The sequence below is a fragment of the Rhynchophorus ferrugineus genome, unplaced genomic scaffold (assembly GCF_030347505.1).
Source record: "Rhynchophorus ferrugineus isolate W39M unplaced genomic scaffold, kcgeb_rfMv2 rfM5, whole genome shotgun sequence".
Classification (NCBI taxonomy): domain Eukaryota; kingdom Metazoa; phylum Arthropoda; class Insecta; order Coleoptera; family Curculionidae; genus Rhynchophorus; species Rhynchophorus ferrugineus.
This window is the reverse complement of record NW_027472584.1, coordinates 10,235,733-10,257,176: the sequence shown is the minus strand read 5'-3', so window position 1 is coordinate 10,257,176 and position 21,444 is coordinate 10,235,733. Positions and strand designations below refer to the sequence as shown.

Sequence of the window (21,444 nt, the reverse complement as noted above, 5' to 3'; positions counted from 1 at the left end):
AAAATTTGTGAATGTTCTAGGCAAGAGTGTAAAATCCGACAAGGAAAATTATCCCAGTCACTCCAGTAACGGGGCTGGGTAAGACCAGACGTCTTCTGGGATGATTTCTAATGTTGGTCACTCGTCAGTCGGTAGGCTTAATACTGAGGACCGTGGTTCAGAGCCCACGTTATACTTTAGGCCCAGTCCAGATAAACCCATAGTTGGTAGAAGGAGACTTTAAAATATATATAAAAAAAGTTCCATGTGGTAGTAGAGTATTGTTAAAACAGTAATTTAGGATATACAGATCAGTGTCTAGATATCGAAATTGAAATAGTGTTAGTTTAGAGAAATTCGAACAATTGCATTATAATGTTAATATTATTAAGACAATTGTTAAGCAGCTTTCAAAAGGAAGCGGTGATAGATAAGATAATAAATATAAGAGACAATATCCAGGAGAATGAGGTAGATTGAGTTAAAATTAATATGTTTTTCTAGTATTACCACATAATGAATATTGTTATAAAGTCTTAAATGTATTATTATTTTATTTTTATATCACACCAGTATCAGGGTATGTTTTTTAAAACGCTTTAGCTTAATTGATTCGATATTTTCTTCAGATATCCGATTTTATAAAATAACCAGACGTAAATATTTTGTTTTTTTTTCGTTCGTTGGTTCTCTATCCTTCCTTTTCTGCGATAAAACCCTTCATTTAGGTACTTTTTAATAAATTTTATGTCGATATCCATGAAATTTCAAACGCTAATGGAAATAGCACGCTAATTAATTAAACCAGTCGCAGTTGGCGTAATCGCCATTTCATAGGTTTTTCGTGTCGCTTTCCATGATTATTACTTTATTGGATATCTGCATATGGATGGAATATTCTGCCTATCATTTTGTATAATATGTTTACAACACAAGTGATGTCTTCAATGGTCATGTTATATGTTGTCAGTATTATTTATGAAAAAAATGAGAGGGCTCTAAGGATTTTAGTTGTTATTATTTATTATAGCAATCTAGTGTTTGTTTTTATCCTAATTTGCTATGGTTTTAAAATTACAAAGTACTTATTCTACGATAGGCACTTGGTCTTCACATCTATGTCACTATTTTTAATGTGCATTGAGTTTTACTATTAACTTCACCGAACTAGATCAAACGGTTTTTTTTTTCTGACTAAGCCATCATTATCTAGGAACTGCGAACCTCAACATTGATGTGCTGATGAGGCCTGTGTTTATGTCTTTGGGCATAGTATTTGATAACGTTATCGATAGTTTCTACCTCCAGGTCCTTATGCAAACTGTCAATATAAATGTACCATATCGGCAATACCTAACATTACCTTTCTTTTGGAGTTTTCGTATAATATTTCTTTTGCTTTGCTTGATAGAACACCAGACTTGAACAGCATAAGTCACATTGGTTTCAAGACTTGTAGGATGCCGAAAAAATATTGATACACACATTAATTTAATTGTTTAGTATATTTTGATACTTAATTGTAAAGGCAAAATATCGAGAACGATATATCGATATATTTTTAAATATCGAAATATCCATATTTTTTTCGGTGGCCGATACTTGTTGGTAAAGAAAGAGCGTTCCATATACTGACAGGGCTGAATATGTACCCAATAACTAGTACATTTTTCGTACTTCAGCTGTACTTAACACTATCCCTTAACATGTGGCTTTTATTTTTTTGTTGGTGAAATCAATACGCACTGATTTATTTTGATTCATTTTGATACGCCATTATTCTGTCCATCATTGTATTTCGGCAATAACTTTTCGATTGATTCAGTGTTGTTGTCTCCAGTGGCTAATATTGCAAAGTCATCTGCAAATGTAGCCAGAACATTTCCATTGAATTTAGGCATGTCTAGTGTACAGCAGATACAGGACTGGTCCCAATACACTTCCCTGTGGCACACCTGCTTGTATTTTCCTCAAGTTAGAATGGGCATCTTCTTGTTTGACTCTTAATTATCGGTCACTTATATATGACTCCAAAATGTTAGGTTAGGGAAATGCATTTTAATTGTATTAAAGCATACCGTCATGCCTTTTCAACTTTATGGAAATCTTGAACAATAACTAACAATAAAGCAGTACAAATGTTATTTTCTTCTAGTGATTTGTCTGTGACTTCGGTAGTTCTGTGAATGTGGTGATCGGGATTTAAATGATTTTCTTAAATGATTAAATAAACCTTGGGAAAATCATTCGCTTTATATAAAACATCATTTTTAATATAATTTCAGTCGCATATAGCAAAATGAAATTTGTACGAGTTTACACATCTGGCCATCATTTCGAATAAATGACCTTTTTGGGGGTACCCCCTTATGTGGTTTCTGATTTTTATCGCACATTCCATCTGAGCATTTTATCATTCTCCGTTGTGTTTTTTACCCACTTTCTTGTTCTTAGATGTTTATCATTGATGGTTACTAAATGACGCCTCGAGTGTGTCGACTTGGCCCATACACAAAAGTAAAAATTACCGTTACAGTAAAAGTCTTCGTTGGTCTGAATAAAATGGTAAGCTTGCAGGTCAGTCGAGCGAATACGTTTAAGTGGCGATATGAGTAAAAAAATCACTCGTCATTTCCAGATAAGAATACAACAGCTGAATGCTTTATAAAAACTATTATTTTATTAAAAATAATTAGTATAATTACTATTCAGTACATTCTAGTTTTTATTATATTTGTAACGGGCACCAAGCTAGTTAAATTCTTACGTTAGACACTTTTATCTTCTCAACAATCTTTATAGAAAGGTATGAAGAGAATTCTATGAAACATACAGCAAATTCCATCTTAGAAAATATATTTTTTGAAAGTCAAGCTATTTTAATAAGGTATATTGTGTCTAATTATAAGAAGTATTCTATAAATCACAGATATTAATTCTTAATCTTTTAAATTCAGTGATTTTGGATAATTGTATAATACATATATGTATATCTTTATTTACATCTTACATTAGAGATTCTTAGTACAATATTAATTTATTACTATTGTTCTGTTTTACTTGCGTCATTATACAAGCAGGGTGAGTGTGGGATAAATTCTAAATCAGTATGTATTTGAAATTAAAATTAAATTAGACTATTTAGCTAAGTTACGATTAAGCACTCATACTGTACACAGTTTCATGTGGTTTGGTTCAGCTCAGACTTCTTATTTATTGTGTGTTGTCCAGTAGCTGTACTGTTTCTATGTTGCTGTGATTTAGGAACCTTATTTCATGTTTTAAGGTCAAATCTCGTATGAGTTTGTAAGCCCATTTGATTTCCAGGTTATTGCGTAATTCTTCATTAGTTACAAGTAAGCATTGGTAATTAATCGAAATACTTTGCTTTGGCTTTGTTGGATTACTAGTTGGTTTGATATTTTAGATCAACCCCATAAATATATGAACACTTGTGACATTCAGTTGTGACTAATGACTGAAAAAATATTTTTTGGTAAACATTAACAACAATTTGAATTCACAATGTTGTGTGATTTGCGAAAGATTTAACCTTGATGTTCAAATTTCTTAGAATTGAAGTCACTAAATCTTTCAGAACTTCGCACACATTTTTGAAGCGGTTAATTAGTCTAACAGTGCTATATGCTTTGACACTGTTGGGCATTTTATTTGAAGAACAATACGCTGTTGATTCTTGTAGTTAAGAGATGAAACGGAGATATTTTTTAAAATAAGAGATCCATTTTAAAGTCTTGTGTTTTACGGTTATTCATATTTCTCATCATATAAGTGATTCAAGATAAGTGCGCAGTTGTAAGAACCATATATATAGTTAATACCATAAGAACATTACAAAATGAAATTATAAGCAATGAATTTGTAGAAATATTAACTCAGAAATTTAACAGAGAGATAAGACAATACCGACGACAATAACTAAACACCTTTGGAGTTATTTCAAGAATTAATTGTTCGATACAGCAAAATTGACTTATGGCATTAAGAAAATAAGGTCTAACCAAAAACAAAGCAGCATGGTTTTCTGAAGATATAACAATGGAAATAATACAAGAGAAGGAAACCTAAAGAAACTATCTCAATGAAAAAATCAGAGCGGGAATAAAATGAATGAGACAAGAGACAACCATTGATACAATTTGGAGAAAGAATGGAGACAAACAGGCAAGAAAAACTAAAGCTTTTTTATAAAATTTAAAAAACTCTCAGAAGATAAAATTCAGATACATAAAAGATAATAATAATAAATAAATAATAATAAAATTAAAACAAAATAAAAAAATTATAATAAATAAAGAATAATAAAAATAATATAGATAATAAGATAAAATAAAATTAATGGAGACATGAAAGAAATAGGAGAAATTTCAGGAATTGCTTTATATGCACCAAACAGCGAAAGAACGGAAGAATATACTAACCAAAAAGAAAAGAAAGTAATAGCACAGAAAAGATAAGAATTAAAAAATCACAAAGTATACTGAGAAAATTGACTGAAAAGTTCTGTTTAGGATAAGAATCTTCTAAAATCAGTAATAGATAAGTCGTGAATAGAGTTGCAGACTTGGAAAAGGCATTTGCCAGAGTGAAAAAGTTATATGGATTATATTAGAGCAAATAGTAATAGTAAAACTATGAATATCAATGCCGTCATAGCAACATAGCATATATAAATAAAATTAAAATTTAAAATTAAATTATCAATTAATATAAAACACTGGCTGCTTAAAATAAATCCCAGAATGTTTTTTTTTTGAGTATTTAGCGTGGATTATTAGAGGAGATGAAAAGTATGTACTAATAAATTTGTTATCGAGTTTTGTTTGTTAACTTTGACAACTTTGATGTTGATAAATTCATGTCTTCATTTAGCTGATTAACTATACCGTTGAAATGAAAAACAAGATCGTTGTAATTGTTTCATAAAAACAAAAGTCATCGAAAATATTAAATTAATTAAATTTCGAGAAGGTCCGGTAGTAAGCAACAGCAAACAATAAACGAGCGGTTTTTGTTTGTTTTTTTAGGATCATTAACATGATGCTCTTGGGTAGAAGATACTTTATAGGCGGTACATTCAGTGATGATATCAATTCTTAGTAAGGATATTGCAGTCTCCCTGAATGGTTTTGTTCCAATAGTTAGTTAATTAGTACCAATGTAATCTTATTATTTTGTTTGTTGGAACATGCAGTTTGTATATATTAAGTTGTAGCGCTTTTATTTTTCTCTCTATTTGCGATGTTAATTCGATATTGTATTAATTAATTATTTATATGTTTCCGACTTGTGTAGGGAGTACTCTAGTCTATAAATTCGAAAAAATCAATTTTATTTCATATTTTCAGTGTTTAACTCTTTAGCAATATGCCCTTAAATGTATTTTCCAAAATTCAAATTATTTTCGGAGAGATAGCTGTTATAGTATATATGCTAGTGACGTATCTAAAAGCGAAATTTTAAACGCGTTTTTCAAGATTGTTGACATGATATTTCAAGTTGTACTGAACTGATTTACTTTAAATTTGGTGTAAGCCTTCTCCATACATTCTTCCATCATATCAAAGTATCAAATTTGGATTTTTACTCTTTTTAACAAATCTCGTTTTTTCGAGCTGCAGTAATTTAGCCAAATTGTATCGACTAAATCGAATTTGTTGATGATGAATTTGCACTGATGTCGACATGTAAATACTGTTTCAACTTTTTAAAAGTGGTGATTTTGACAAGTGGGGATTTGAAGGCATCAATCGATGAAATCATAAATGGGGATCACTATCGACTACAATTCGCTGTGCAAAAAACGACCGCATACGAGCAAAGACTCAACAATGTTATTCTTCAGCATGACAATGCTCAACCACATATTACAAGACTGGTGAAAATATAGTTGGAAACATTAAAAGGGTAAGCGCTACCTCACTCGCCGTATTCTCCGGACCTTGCTCCCTCTGATTATTCTGATTTTTCTTTTATTTCTTATTCCGTCATATGAGTCGTGACCTGTCTGACCAGCGCCTCACTTCTTATGAAGATACCAAAAATTGGTCGATTCGTGGAGAACCTCAAAAGATTCAACATTTTTTCGAAATGAAATCCGTAAATTGCCTGAATGATCGGAAAAAGGGGCGGTTATCGATGGATAATATTTTGAATAAAATACATTGTACCGATTTTTCACAATAAAGCTTCGTATTAAAAGAAATCCTTTAAAACTAATTCATAGGCTTTTATAGGTTTCGAGAGAAAAGTGTCTAAAGTTTGTTTTTAGATGCTGCGTCACTAGGACAGCTATATCCCTGAAAATAATTTGAATTTTGAAAAATCCATATTCTTAATATTAAATTACAAGACTGGTGATAACATACTTGGAAACATTAAAATGGTAAACGCAACTTCACCCGCCGTATTATCCAGACCTTGCTCCCTCTGATTATTACTTGTTCCGACATATGAGTCGTGATCTGTCTGATCACCGCCTCACTTCTTATGAAGATACCAAAAATTTTTCGATTCGTGGATAACTTCAAAAGAGTCATCATGATTTTTTTTTCGAGATGAAATCCGTAAATTGCCTGAAGGATCGGAAAAAGTGGCGGCTATCGATTAACAATATTTTGAATAAAATACATTGTACCGATTTTTCATAATAAAACCTCATATTAAAAGAAATCCTTTAAAACTAATTTATAGGCTTAATAGTTTCGAGAGAAACGTGTCTAAGGTTTTGTTTTTAGATGATGATGCTTTAGAAAAACGATTTTTCAAAAGACCATCATGCTATAATTATTGTTCAAATCACATTTAGTCGATTTTAAATAAAAAATTAATTCGTTTTAATTAATAAGGGAACGTTGAGGTGGGTGGTATTTCCTCTGGACAGAAATCTCCCGCGAGTTGATTTTTAATTAGACGGCTGATATATTTTTCAGGTATCTCCGACTGTACTTGAACTTGTTTTCGTATCTACTATTGCAGAATTGTTCTCCGCACCACCATATATCAGATTTTTATTTCGTTTAGTCCATAATAAAACTCTATCTACGTATTCATTATTATTCTCCTATACTGTTAAATATTAAAACTGTAAAACTATCGTTAAAATTTCGAGAAAAAAACATTTTCGTGATCCTTTTGAATATTTGAAGTTAATAAGTTCCTTTCTGTTCCTATATAGTACATGAATAAAACATACGTTATGCAGTAGGCTTGGAATAAGTTTATATTGGTGAAACTTTGAGTATACGGTGGACTACTTTATCTCTTTATAGTCAATAATCTCGTTATATTTTATAAGGAGAAGCAACTTTACGTTAGATCGAACATAATTGATGTTTCTGTTATTTTATATAGAATTTTTATTATGAATTATTTAAATAACCATTTTTACGTTCTAATAAACTGGGTACCAAGTTCAATAGTATTTAGATAAAATTATTGCATTTAACAAGGAATTTTATATTTTTATATCGACCCTGTGACATCCTTCCATTCTGATACATTGTCTTTTGTTTTTATTAAATTGAAGTCATGTTGTTTTATCACAAAAGAATTTTTGCATGTATTTTACAATACATTTTAAGCTAGTAAAGTATTTTAAGCAATAAAACTTCCTAATTAAGAGTATTTAGTGTACAAAATGGGCATAAAATGTCATAATTTGGCCTTTGTACTCTACTCTGTTTTTCTTATTTATATATATGAAAGATAATTGATTTCCACTATTATTATAATGTTAAAGTACAACTATAAAAACATAATCATCACTAATTTCATAAGCTATTCTATTTGTAATTTGGTTGTTTGAAGTATTGAATATAGATATTTATTACTATATTGTCAAGTTTATAAAAATTCTTGTTTATATTTATTTTTTTAATTAATTACACCTTACAATAGATATGCTTAGTAAAATCTTGATTTACAATGTATTACTACTGTTCTGTTGTGCATCTATACACAAACAAGACTAGTACATCAGTATATATTTTCCAAATTAGAAATAAATTAAACTACTCAATTATAAAATTACAATTATTTATTAATTATTAACTTATAGATATAGTTTACACTATAATACACACTAAATGTTCACACAAGTTCGTATGGTTTTGTTCGTTTCAATCTCGTGACATCCTGCGCGCTGTCCAGCAGTTGTACTGCTTCCACGTTAGTATGATTTAGTAATCTTCTTTCGTGTTTCAAGGCGAAATCCTGCACAACTTCGCAAATCCATTTGATTTTCAGGTCATCGTGCAGTTCTTCATTGGTTACATAGCGATAGACATTGGTAATCAATCGAAGAATCTTGTTTTGACAGCGCTGTATGACTAACTGATCTGAATTTTTAGTGCAACCCCATATTTGCACCCCATAGGTCTAAATTGGCTTTATAATTGTATTATAGATCAACCTCTTTGATTTTAGATCAAGTTGAGAGTATCTTCCGACTAACCAGTATAGTTATTTTATTTTGGTTCTAATGTGTTTTGCTTTTTGTCTAACGTGATGCTTCCAATTTAATCTACCGTCAAAATGGATTCCAAGTTATTTTGCTGATTCTGCTTGAGTAATCGGGCATCCATTGAGTGATATAATTAAGTTTTTATTATTTTGCCTTAATGCAAAATTAACGTGGACAGATTTGGAACTATTAAGTTGAATTTTCCAATCTTTTATCCATTTGTAGATTTTGTTGACTGCCACTTGCACTTTTTCTATTGCCCTTGACAGATATATATCTTTTGCCATAATAACTGTGTCGTCAGCAAAGGTTCCAAGAAGTGTTTCTTTTGTTGTTGGAATGTCAGCAGTGTAGAGCAGATACAGGAGAGGTCCTAAGACGCTACCTTGTGGAACTCCAGCCGAGATATTGTTAAATGTCGAGAATGCCATTTCGTGCGATACTCTAAATTTCCTTCCGAATAAATATGACTCCAGCAATTGACAATAGTTACGCGGTAACAGTTTGTTCATCTTACAGATTAATCCCAAATGCCAATCCTGATCAAAACCTTGTGAGACATCCAGGAATATTGCAGGGCAGGAATATTCTTTTCTTCAAACGCTCTTTCAGTAGCCGCAGTTACTCAGTGCACTTGATCGATTGTTGAATGGTGATTTCGAAAACCAAACTGGAAATCTGGTATCTTAACATCTATAACAGGTTTAAATAACAGTTTCTCAAATAGTTTTGATATTGCAGGTAGTAGCGAAATAGGCCTGTAAGATTCGACTTGTTCTGCAGGTTTGTCAGGTTTTTTGAGCATAATTATTTGTGCAACTTTAAAGCATTCCGGGACATGCTTCAGCCTTAAACAGACATTAAATATATAGGCACGTAAATGTCACCATTGTTTATAGACGTATATGGTTTCTGAATAGTACTATGTTTCGTATAAAAACAATAACGCCTAAGTGTTACTCAGGCAAAATAAAAATAATTTTTTGATGGATACGTCATAATAAATTAACTAATATACATCTGAATTAAAAATATTGTTAGTTAACTAGACAGCAGTCGTTGGAAACTGTCCAAAGTCACCATAAACGAATTGTTTTATAAAAGACATTGAAAAATGATATTGCTAATCAGTAAAATCTAATAAAAAAATTGTTCTTCATAGGACCGATGTTATGTACTAGGTAATTACTCCATCTATACATTACTGTTAATGAATCCATAATTTTATATTAACCTAAACATTACTTTAGTTATAAAACATTGTAGTAAAAAAATGAATTTATTTAACAGCCCGAATATCACGCAGTTTGTTATTAAGTAGAAATGATAGCGCGACACTATTGCGAATGAATTATTGATTATCCGTTGTGCTAATCGGAATCGGATAATCTAATGTGAAATGCCGTAACTGACGCTTTTCTTTTTATTTCAGGGTGACGGTGACATGGCCTGGCATGGGAAACTTAAACCCGGTTTGTTACTTTTACTCTTTTCGTTTGTTGTTATATCGGAAACAGCAGCCAAAGCCGTAGGTAAGTCAAACAAGAAATTTATTTTACAATATTAGATTCGAAAACGTGTGTTGTTGCATTGACACTGTATTCATTTTAACGGTAAAAGCAACTATCGCTAGAGACAAAAACGCGTACATGATTATGACAATATTCCAAGTAATTGCTTATCTTTATTCAAGATAAGATAATTACTATATACTAGATCGTTGTATTAACCCAGAACAATTAGAAAAACTCTGTTATCATTTGTTTATATTTTCAGAATAATCTATTAAAACTATATTTTTCTAGAAAACGGTTTTGATAATGACACAATTCTGTGTGGTTGCGTTTATATTTAGTTGCTTTATAAATTCTATTTTAAAATAACCCAAATGCGTGAGATACACAAGTTCGTAATACTTTTTTTTGTCATACATATATCAACAGAAAATTCGTAAATAAATGATTTTTCAATTTAATTAATATCGAACCTTTTTTAATTTAACTTTTAAATTTGAAATTGTTCCGTTAAACTTTATTTTTTAACGTTAGACATTGTAATTAGTGTGTATGGATAATATTTTTCGTCTTCCCTTTTGTACTAACGATTATCTTTTATTAGGTTATTTGATAAGTTCGTGGACTTTATTTTCAGTATAATTTCTTTCAACTTCAACAAATTTATACTAACAGTTTTCCAATTCGTACATTCCATTATTTTAGTGCTTTTCCTAGAAGCTTAGCTATTAACTATTCGTTTGATGACAATCGTTTTTCACGGAGGTATTTTTTTGGGGTGTGAGAAAAACCAGAATTCACATCGTCTAAATTTTCAGCAGTTGAATCCTACGAAGTTGAATTGTCTTGATGCTAAGTAATCATTTTTTGTGTAGACCTAGTTTTTCATGAATTTTTGGTTCTATTTGGTCCAAGACTTCTCAATATCAATCTAAATTTATTCTTTCGCCCGTTTTGAAGGTAATTCCCAGGCAAAATTTTTTGCATACCAAGAAAGTGACGTTACTGCCCTATTTTTGAACACAAACTCGCATCAGAGCTCGTTTTATTTCACTATTATGATGATAGATCACACACAAGTTTTTGTTTTACTCTTATAGTAATAGATGATAGTAATAGAATAGATGGTGCTGCTCCAACATTTCGAATAACCTAGTGTTACTGTAAAATTTGTAGGCAGTAGTTTAAATTTTTAATAGTGCTTAGTAGGGTCATCTCAAAGGCCATACAAAATATTTCAGAGGATTCCCTGTGTCCCGATCCTTTAAATATTTATATAATAAACTTAATATATTATTTAAAGGGATTTTGTTAGTCACTGAGTGGTTCCCTGCCGTTTGCTGTGCTTTACTAAAATCTTCCAGCCTTTAATCTGGAATACTTTTATACAGATCAAATTTGCTGGTTCTTATTCCGTAGCAAACTGGATAATTTTTTTTTTTCGATTAACAGTTTTATCGGGGGAAAGGCTAAAATCAAATGGACGGAAATTTCAATTAACTGGAAAGAGATTTTACTTAAAAAACAAACCGTTTCAGTAAAACGTTCTGTAAGAATAAAAAGGTCTATTACTAATGCATATAAAATCCGGGTTACTTGTTGTTAAGTGTTTATCCATTACACTCAGCTAGGTGTTTAGTAATATTCTTTGCACTTTCCATTATAATTCTCATAAAATATGTATTAATTTTAATGGAAGAATTGAAAAATAACATTTTTTTCCAAAATGGTAGACATTTTTATTATTTTAAATATTCGAAGGTAATATTAACCATAGGTATACATACTATAACTGTTCACAAACCAAAATCTTCTTATAAACGCATTAATCCTCAATAGATGTTAAGGCCTTGAAGCATGTTAAGTATCATGATTTTTTTTTCGAATGATCAGTGAAAAACAAGTTATTAAAATATGACGTAATAAATCGTTTAAATCAATTTAATCACTAATTTATTTTTAAAAAAGGTTATTAGATTCGAACTTTTTATCTCTTCGAAAAATATAAATCCACGAATCAATAATTGGTTTCAATTATTTGCTAATTATGAAAAAAATCTGGAGAATGTTGAACGGATTTAATTTTTTATCTAGAAATATTTTTATTAGTTCAGTAATTAAAAATTCAGTTACCGTATTACGATTTTCCGGAATACCGTTGTCGTTCTTTTTTTATTATTATTCCAAATTATTTCCAACTATGATTACAGTAATGAGGGTTTTTAATTTGTATCTGAAACGAGATGGAAAAGTATCTGATATAAAATATAAATTGCACCTCACTCTGCTGCTTCTATATTTTAATGATAGTTTTGCTAGCGTCTTCTGTTTCCATTGTCTATTGAGTAGCGTTTATGATAATGGCTTTGATATGCGGTACAGGTATATTAAGTAGTCATTTTAGTCATTTCAGTTTGTAGAACTTGTGTGTAGTGAAGTGTAGACGAGTATATAATTTGAGCATTGTACTTTTTGTCAACTGTTTCCATTCAGTGAATACTCCTGTCATATTAGATTGATCACAGTACTATAATTAGGATATGAAAACGTAGTGGAAATTTTATTGTGCCCACAACGTTTTAGGTGTTTTTAAGTTTTACTCCGTATACCATATCTGATCCATTCAAATAATGGGTAGTAAAATTGGAGTCAGTCTATTATGAATAATAATGTGTTTCTTTTTTATAATATACGTATTAGAAAACATATTCGTTCTAGTCTAAGAAATAAACACTTTCAAAATAAAATAACATATACATCAATTTAGTTTTCCCCAAGGAAATTACAATCATCCAAATTTTTCTATATATCTTTTCGTAAAATGATGTATATTTCTTCTTAAAATCAAGCATTTGTTTATGGTGCATTATGAGTTCGTTTTTTTTTAGACATTTACAGCTAGACAGTAAGAAACTTTCTTTAATAATCGGCACTGATCGACGTTACTATTCGGGTATAATCGCGCGCGCATTACTCAAACCAATTTATTTTTGTCAGTAAATGTTCTGATGACAAATAGTGTTGTAATAGGTCTAGTGTTTATGCTTTTATCGATGCATTTGTAGTCTATAAAATGTTGGTTGAATATTTAATTTGAAATTAGTTTTGTATTTGAACTTTTTTTCATAGATGAATTTGGTATCACAATTAAATGAATTATCATAATTAAATACACGTGACAATTATTAATATATACAAGTTAAATACTAATAAATAAGTAGTAATATTTAAGTAAGTAGTAATAAGTTAAATACTTATTATATTTAGTATAAATACTAAATATAATAAGTCAAGACTACAACAATACACAAGACTTGTTTGATTGTCAAGTATTAACTTACTGAAAAATATAATTGAAGCGTTTTGATGAAGAGGATATTTTATTTTCAAAATAATAATTAACATCTGTTGTAATTAAGCATAATATTGAACTAAAGTACAATATATATGCAGTCACTTAGTAGTTAATAACAATTAGAAATACTGTCTTTAATAATTAAATAATAACTGAGAAATAATGGAAATAAGAGCACATATATTTTATTACATTTAAATTCAAATATTCATAATCAGAATGTCATATGGTTTTGGTATTAAGAAAATAATTTATAGGTTAAACTAGGGTTTCTTCAATATTAATTTTTAACTTGTGATGACTTTAATAAATAATCACAAATATATTAATTTATAATAATAATATAGGATAGATAGATTCTTAAAGACGATTTATTTTTAAATTACTAGTGCGATTACTAGTAGATATAAAATATCAATCAGAAACATTGACGTAACTTAATATTTTCTAACCATCATTGCTGCATTCCAATGTTTGAACTTTTTGGCGCGCCGCGATTTTTATTTTCTTATTTTTCATTGTAAGAAAGAAAACGCTTTGGTGCTACCAACACGAAAATAGATGAAAATATTGAATCTATTTTTTTATATTTATATTTTTTAGTTAGAGATCTATCAAGGCAGATAACCTAGTTTGGTCCACAATCAATTTGACAATGGTGACTATACTAATGTATGACTGTGACTGAAATAATAATTTTAAAGCGAATACCAGAACTCTATTAGAATTGAACTAAGTATTCCAGACACACTAGCCATGAAATGTGCAAACACTAGCCAAAATGTATGATGATGAATTTAGGGTACAGATGCAAATGTATTTGACAGATCTACTAAAGGAAAAGTGTATCCGGTTATACCAAAATACCTTGTAATATTTGGGTAAATAGTATCCAATATGAGTTTGTGAAATTCATGAGAGAATAGTTCTTCAAAATTAGTCGTCATGAGTCTTTTTCCTTGGTCTGAAACTGTTATAATAACAAAATCATGTCTAAGGATATTTTAGAATTCTTTTTCATGAGTTATGGCTTTTAGTCGATATTCGGCTAGTTTTATGTGCTGCAAAAATTAATAAGATGAATCTTGAATGTCTGGATATAAAATTAATGGAAATTGAATGATTATAGTTGGAAAAAGTTGATATTTTCAGGTCAATTTTTGGACGACTAAAAAAGAAATAACGAAAATTGGATTTCGTGAAGTTATTGTTGTGTTTAAAGATAATTGACGGCCTGTCGCCGGCTTGTATTAACTTTTTGATTTTTTTGTTGAAGGGCTCCGTATCATTAAGGCATAAATCGGCTCTTTGGTCCGCACGTATATTACATCTTTAAAACTGTTATGTCGCCTTTCGGTTAAGTGTCATAATTTCGGAATTTAAATTTCGAAACATCAACTTATTTCTCGCCGATTTTTCTTTTATAGCGTAATTTGCCATAATGGACAAACATGAAAATTGTTGCCCTTTATATTCATTTTATTTCTCTTTTACGTATTTATCGCTAAATGATGAACCTTTGATATTGGCGATTATTTATTGGAAATTGTTTAGTCGTAATTTTTGAAAATTGCTTTTAATTTTTTTAAATTTATTACAATATTACTTTGTTATTTTGCATTTATTACGAGATACAAGCTATTTAAAACTCATTTTACACAACTTTTATTAATCAAGAATTAACTAGCTTTCCATTGAACTATTTTTTTAACCAGAATTCAAATTACAAAAATTGAGAATTTACTATACAAGAACAGAACCTTATCTCAGAATTAGAATAGAATCCACTGCTTTTTAACAGTCTATATTGAATAATGCTTTACACCTTGAGTCCTGAATTTTGAGAAATTACCAAAGGGATATACATGGTACTTGTCTCATCAGGACAGCTTATAGTTGTAGTAAAATTATTTATGGGTATTGCCTGTACCTTTTCCGCCAGTTTATCTTTATTACTTTCTTAAAAATCTCTGTTTTTACCCAAGTTTCTATGGTATACCCTGTTTGGAATGGTTTATCTTGTTTTGTTGACTCCAATTTCCAAATAGTGTACTGCTGAGGAAATGAGCTACTGTAGTCCTCTTTGGTGGTAAATTCCATTAGACTATGTTAGTTCATAGCAACTTCAGTCCACCTTTGATGGCCTTACACCTTTGATTGCGCTGATGGTGACAAGAATCCACAGAGTAGGGGTTTGGATGTTTCCTATTTAGACTGATTTATGGCCTTTGACCACCTTCTGTCCACTTTTTGTGAGCGTACAGCTTCAGCTTTAGCTTCAGTACTTTTACCCGAACTCCAATGACCTACATTAAAAAGTGCTTCGAGTAACTGCAGAACGATTGGCAATCCAACATTAACCTATGTTCTCTTCTTGATAATTAATTTGATTTCGGTTATTGAATTTTTTGATTGAATGAATGCAGAAAATGACATGATCTGTTCATCATGAATATACAGGGCTGTATCACGCATGCGATAGCCTGATATGTTTCTGTTAAAGAAATGTTGTTTCTTTCAATTCTAAATTTAGGTAATCAGTTACAAATATAATATGGTGCCAGTTGTGTCAATTTTATTCAAGTTGAACTTCTAATTTTTCGCCTTCATACATTTTTAGCAACAAGAAGTCGACGCTCATTGACATTAAAGTTATCAGATATTTAATTTTATTTCAGACAAATCATACTAGTTAACTTTATAACCGTTACGTTATATTTTATGTATTGTTTTTGTCTGAATATGTTAATATATTATGTATTGTGAACTATATTTTTTACATAATTATTATTTTAAATCTGCTTTTATATTAGAATTTTAATATTTTGTCAATATGTTTTATATGTTACACTTTAATTTTAAACTGTAATATTTATTTATATTTTTGATTGGTTACTGTTTTATTTATACATTCGTGTTTGTATCATATATTTATTTTATACGTATTTATTTTGTTTTGTTTTTGTCCACTAAGTTTAATATAAAATATAACAGATGGGCTGAGATGTCCCCGGCGTACCAAAGGAAACGCAATTTTGTTCAAAGTCGACTTTGTTAATCAACGTAATCTCTATCAAGAACCACACTGTAATTACAGAGCCGCTAATATTTCAATAACACTTTTATTGGACGATTTATATTTTGCCTCAAGATAGACCTGTCACCAGTTACTGTCGATGACGAAGGTTTTGATTCCGAAGTAAAGTGACTTGATTCATCCATTGTCACAAATTGACCTAAAAATTCCTGTTTGTTAGGTTTAAACATGGCCAAACACTGCTCAAAATCATCAACACATTCTTGTTTTCGGTCAACAGTGAGTAAACGCGGCACCCATTTTGAACAAAGCTTTCTCATAGTCAAATGCTCATGCACTGTAAAACCAACACGTTCTTTTAATATTTTTGCGATGTTAGCTATCTTACGCAATATTACTTTTCGATTATTCAAAACGATTTTGTAAAGTTTTTTCATGTTTTGCATGCATCATCGGTGTCTCTACCACGTTTTGACCACGTTTGAAGTTAGCAAACCAACGTTTTATTGTTGTTTTTGATGGAGCAGAGTTCTATAACACTTTTCAAGTCATTGCTTCGCTTCAATGGTATTTTTCCCATCAAGAAGCCCTGTAAAATTAAAACACAAATTTGTTTTTGATCCATTGTTTTGAAAATAACAAAGGTAGTGTCATTCTTAGCAAAATAACTCCCAAACTTATGAGTAGAATATCATGAAACAGCTTTCTTTAGACGCTTAGTACTAATTGAGAAAACGTTGAGTGAGTCCTAATTAAATAAATCTATGTTTAATAAACAAATCGATAAAAACCCCAAAATGTTGAAGCGACTATAACATGTAAAAAACCTAAATTAACTCTAAAGGAAAAATATACACTGATACAAAATCGGTAATATTTCAAGGTAATGTCCCAACGTTATGGCGTTTTAAATCATGTACTTTCAACAGTTATACACAGTATACAGTATTTTAACAGTTTAACAGTATACACCTAATCAAACAAAAAAAGAGAAATTAAAATATCAAAGCTATAACTAAAGTAAAAAAGAAATACCAAAAATGTTTTTATGTACATCTTTTGAGAACAAATTAGAGCAAAACCATCGAGTTATACGGACGTTTTTTATCAATACTTTCTCCATCTGGTGTTGACTAATTGTAACAATTTAATTACGAATATTTCACAAAAATTTTAAGTATTTGCATTGGAGTTTTTTATTTATTATATAAAGAAAGAAATTCTATAAGCAATAAATTGTCTAAAACATTTAATTCTTGCTAATGATAGATTATAGTTTTATTAAGTGGTAATGAAATTAAATTCCACGTAGTGTGAACAACCATGAGAACGGAATGTTAACCTAACGTAATTTTACCATTTCGAGAAATTGCTGTTTCGAAGGTAATATTTTATTATCAATCGATTATCTCACTGACATACAATCGTTGCACTATTATGTCCTCGCTGTAATAAAATATTGTCTTATTCGATATTATATTGTGTGAATGCAAGAGAGATTTTAATTATTTCCTTATTTTTTTCCTTTCTTCGTACGAAATACAATAGCAATGCGAACGTTACGAAGCCTCATGTGTTATCTGAATTTTCTATTCGAACCTTTTGTATCCAGTAGGGCCGTTTGAATTTTATAGCTGTCCAGGTAGAAATTTCGATCACCGATTAAATATTACCTGTCGAAAACTTTTACCAGGTAGTTTTGTACGATGCAAAAGCTGTTTCAAAAGGGAACTTTTACTCTTTTTGCTTTTAAACATTTTCTGTTTAACATCCAGAACCTTCCGCATTGATTCGACTAACACAGACTGATGTTCTGTTCATGATTTTGTTCGAACTAAAGAGAGCGTTTAGTTAAAAATACACCATTTGTTGATTTAGTTTCTAAGTTACATTTGAACTGGAAAATTAATAGGGAATAAAGTTTCGGAATGCACGTTCACATCATAGAAACTGATAAGGGGAATTTCGAACAGTTGTGTTCAATATTGACCTATAATGCAGATAACCAATCCATTTTGGTAAATAAAGAGACGAATATTATACTGAGAACTGCTGCTGGCCGATATTACATTGAATCTAAAGGGAATATTTCAGACTTACTTTTGTATTTATATTTACAGTATTGAGAGTGAATGTTATATATATAATAATTTGAAAAGTATAATATTCTTATCATTATTATTATTTTAATTAAGTTAAGTTTTAAAGGAATTATATAATATAGTATTAAGAGTAGTATGAAAATTGTGGTGGTTGTAGCCTTCTTCTTTTGATGGAAGTGAACCTAAATGTTTAGGTTAAGAAGACCCAGTAATCAGATATGATGTATAGAAGATAGAAAATATGTTTTTCTACCAATTAGTTCAAAATATTAAACCTAATTTAAGTTTCTGCATGTTCATTAAAAGTACAACGTCTTGCGTTGTACTTTTTGAACTATTTTGGTAACTTCACTTAGAAATGCATGATAAAGAGGGTGTACGGTTGGAACTCTTCTCTACACGACCTATGAAATAGATTCCTAGGCACGTTTTTTAAAAATTTTGGGTTTGTGTTCTCTGTAAATTTAATACACCTTTTGATTCCATTAATTCTTTTTACTAATACCGTTTGTTTGTTGGAAACTATTGCCCTGTTTTCATCTTATGTTTTCATTTCGAGTCATTTTATTGTTGTAATATCTGAAACATTACTTGTTCACTATGTTCTTAATGATTTGATGATAGTTTTCAAAATGTCTGCAATTTGGTTCATCTTCATATGTCATAATCATTATATTATGCAATTCTTACCAAGACCAATATAAAAATGAAACTTTTCCTTTTTGCAACTATAATATAGACTTAACCTGACTGTAACATCTCATAAATATCTGTCAAGTCTGTCGGACTAGTTTAGATTAGATGTGCATGAGCAGTTCGGCGTAAGGCATTTTAGTGGTATCTTTGTTTAAAGACGCAAGCGAATGTATTTTTGTTCCAATGTCAGCCAATTTTTTAAAAAATTAATTACATCTTGCATTGCATTAGTAAAATCTTAATATACAAATATTATTAATTTATTATTACTGTTTTGTTGTACTAGCCTCAATACATAAATAAGACGAGTATGGGATAAATAAATCAGTATATATTATAAGTTCAGTTCAGCTCAGTAATATTTATACACTACACAAATTTGTGTGGTTTGGTTTGCTTCAATCTTCTAATTTCCTGTATGTTGTCCAATAGTTGTATTGCTTCTACGTTGCTGTAATTTAGTAACTTTATTTCATCCTTTAAGACCAGATAGATCCATTTGATTTCAAGGTCATCACGCAGTTCTACGTTAACCGTAGAACTTTATTTTGGCTTAATTGGATTACTAATTTATTTGAAATTTTAGTGCAAACATATTTACATCATAATTCCAAATTGGCTTTATGATTGACTGAAAAATATCTTCGTGCTTTTAGGTCAAGTGAGAGTATTTTCTGATAAACCAGTACAATTGCTTGATTTTGAATCTAATCCGCTCTGATTTTTGTTAATAATGTTAGCCAATTCAACACTCATTTTACAAACAATCTGATATGTCTGTGTGCCTATGACTGATGTTATACAAACTTATTCAACAACTTAGTATATAAAAGAGTTAGTAGTTGACAATTTCATAACGAGCTAACACCATTTTAAATAAAATCTAATATTTTACTATGCTAGATTTGAAAGTATTATCTTATCACTGATTAAACAAGACTTATAAAATTCATATTAAATGAGGGCTTAATGAGATTCACATTTTTTACTAATATGTTAAGTATATCAATTTTTTCCCCGAAAAGGTTTCACATCGTTTTTTAGCCAGAGTATATTCATTAAAGAAAATATCGTTGTACATTTTAGTAAACAATCGGCTTTAAATTTATAAAAGAAAATAAATTGCCGTATTTACCCTCGTCGGTCATTCTTTTATTATCACCATTCAGTCGTATACCGAACGTACAAACAAAAAAAAATGATAAAAGGGCCATCCTAGTTATAAATCCCAGTTGGGAAGAGTTGAACAATGATAAACACGGTAGGCGATTGAAGTGAATTTTAGGCTTTCATGGTTTAATTCGTCTAATTTATTATTGATAAGCGAGAAACGGGCCGGGAACCCATTTATTTCTGACAGCAAAAATTTATATCGGAATCACTTTGCTCCGTTTTTGGTAACCGTGTAATTAACTGCTAACAAATAGTCTGGTAAATTTGGTTATTTACTCAGATAAATCGGTAAATAGGGAACTGTATCAAGCGCTTAAAAACAAGAGAGAAACGCGTCTATAGTACGGATAGAGGGAGAACGACTATTTGCCTGTGTATATTTAGACACTCACTTCCCCCTTTCGTCTTTCCTACTTTCCTCTGACACTTACTGTTGTCACTCCAGATGTATATCAGCGCATTACAAACACGCTCCTAAATACTCTACCCCATTAATTGATTAAACTTATCCATTTTAACAACAAAACAACTCTGGGTTACTATTTTTACTTATTACAACATCTTAGTTGCTTTCATCAAAAAATATTTGATAGAAATACTAGTATTTTTATCACACAACATTGGTTTTTCATTATATTCGTAGGTAAGTACATAGAGTCACAGACATTGAAGAAGCCTACGATGAGAAAAAACTTTGCTCAGCTATATTCTTGACCGTAGCGTAAGTCTTCGTTAAAGTCGCGCATAAAGGACCCATGTTTAAACTTCATAAAATTTTACCGAGGCAATACATTGAATTCTTCCTACATCTTACTACAATAAAACGATCAAAAGCAGGTCTACCGCATTGTTTGGGTCCTATTTTTCACGTACTCTACACATGCCAAAAATTGAAAATGTTACTATGGCTATATTTGCTGATAACACTACGATAATTGCTATTGGAGACAATAGCGAAGAAGCAACAAGAAAGCTGGAACAATTGCAAACCAAACTGCAAACTATTACCCAAGTAATAATATAAACAAGTGGACCCAGAAATGGAGAATAAAAGCCAACGATAGTAAATTAGTGCATATTGAATTCACCAAAACCGATAAATA

General features: G+C 30.3%; 1 protein-coding gene across 19 annotated transcripts in view; it reads left to right on the top strand.

Annotated features, from left to right (window-relative positions):
* The window catches only part of Cirl (Calcium-independent receptor for alpha-latrotoxin), a 608,365-nt gene that overhangs the window by 435,053 nt on the left and 151,868 nt on the right, over positions 1-21,444 (top strand). For all 19 annotated transcript variants that reach the window (XR_013005933.1, XR_013005931.1, XR_013005934.1 and 16 more), the window contains one exon: positions 9,897-9,996. Coding sequence is in view for 15 of the 19 variants with exons in the window: in XM_076405295.1 (XP_076261410.1) it covers positions 9,897-9,996 (100 nt within the window). In the remaining 4 variants the exon portion in view is untranslated. The remainder of the gene's footprint in view (positions 1-9,896; positions 9,997-21,444) is intronic.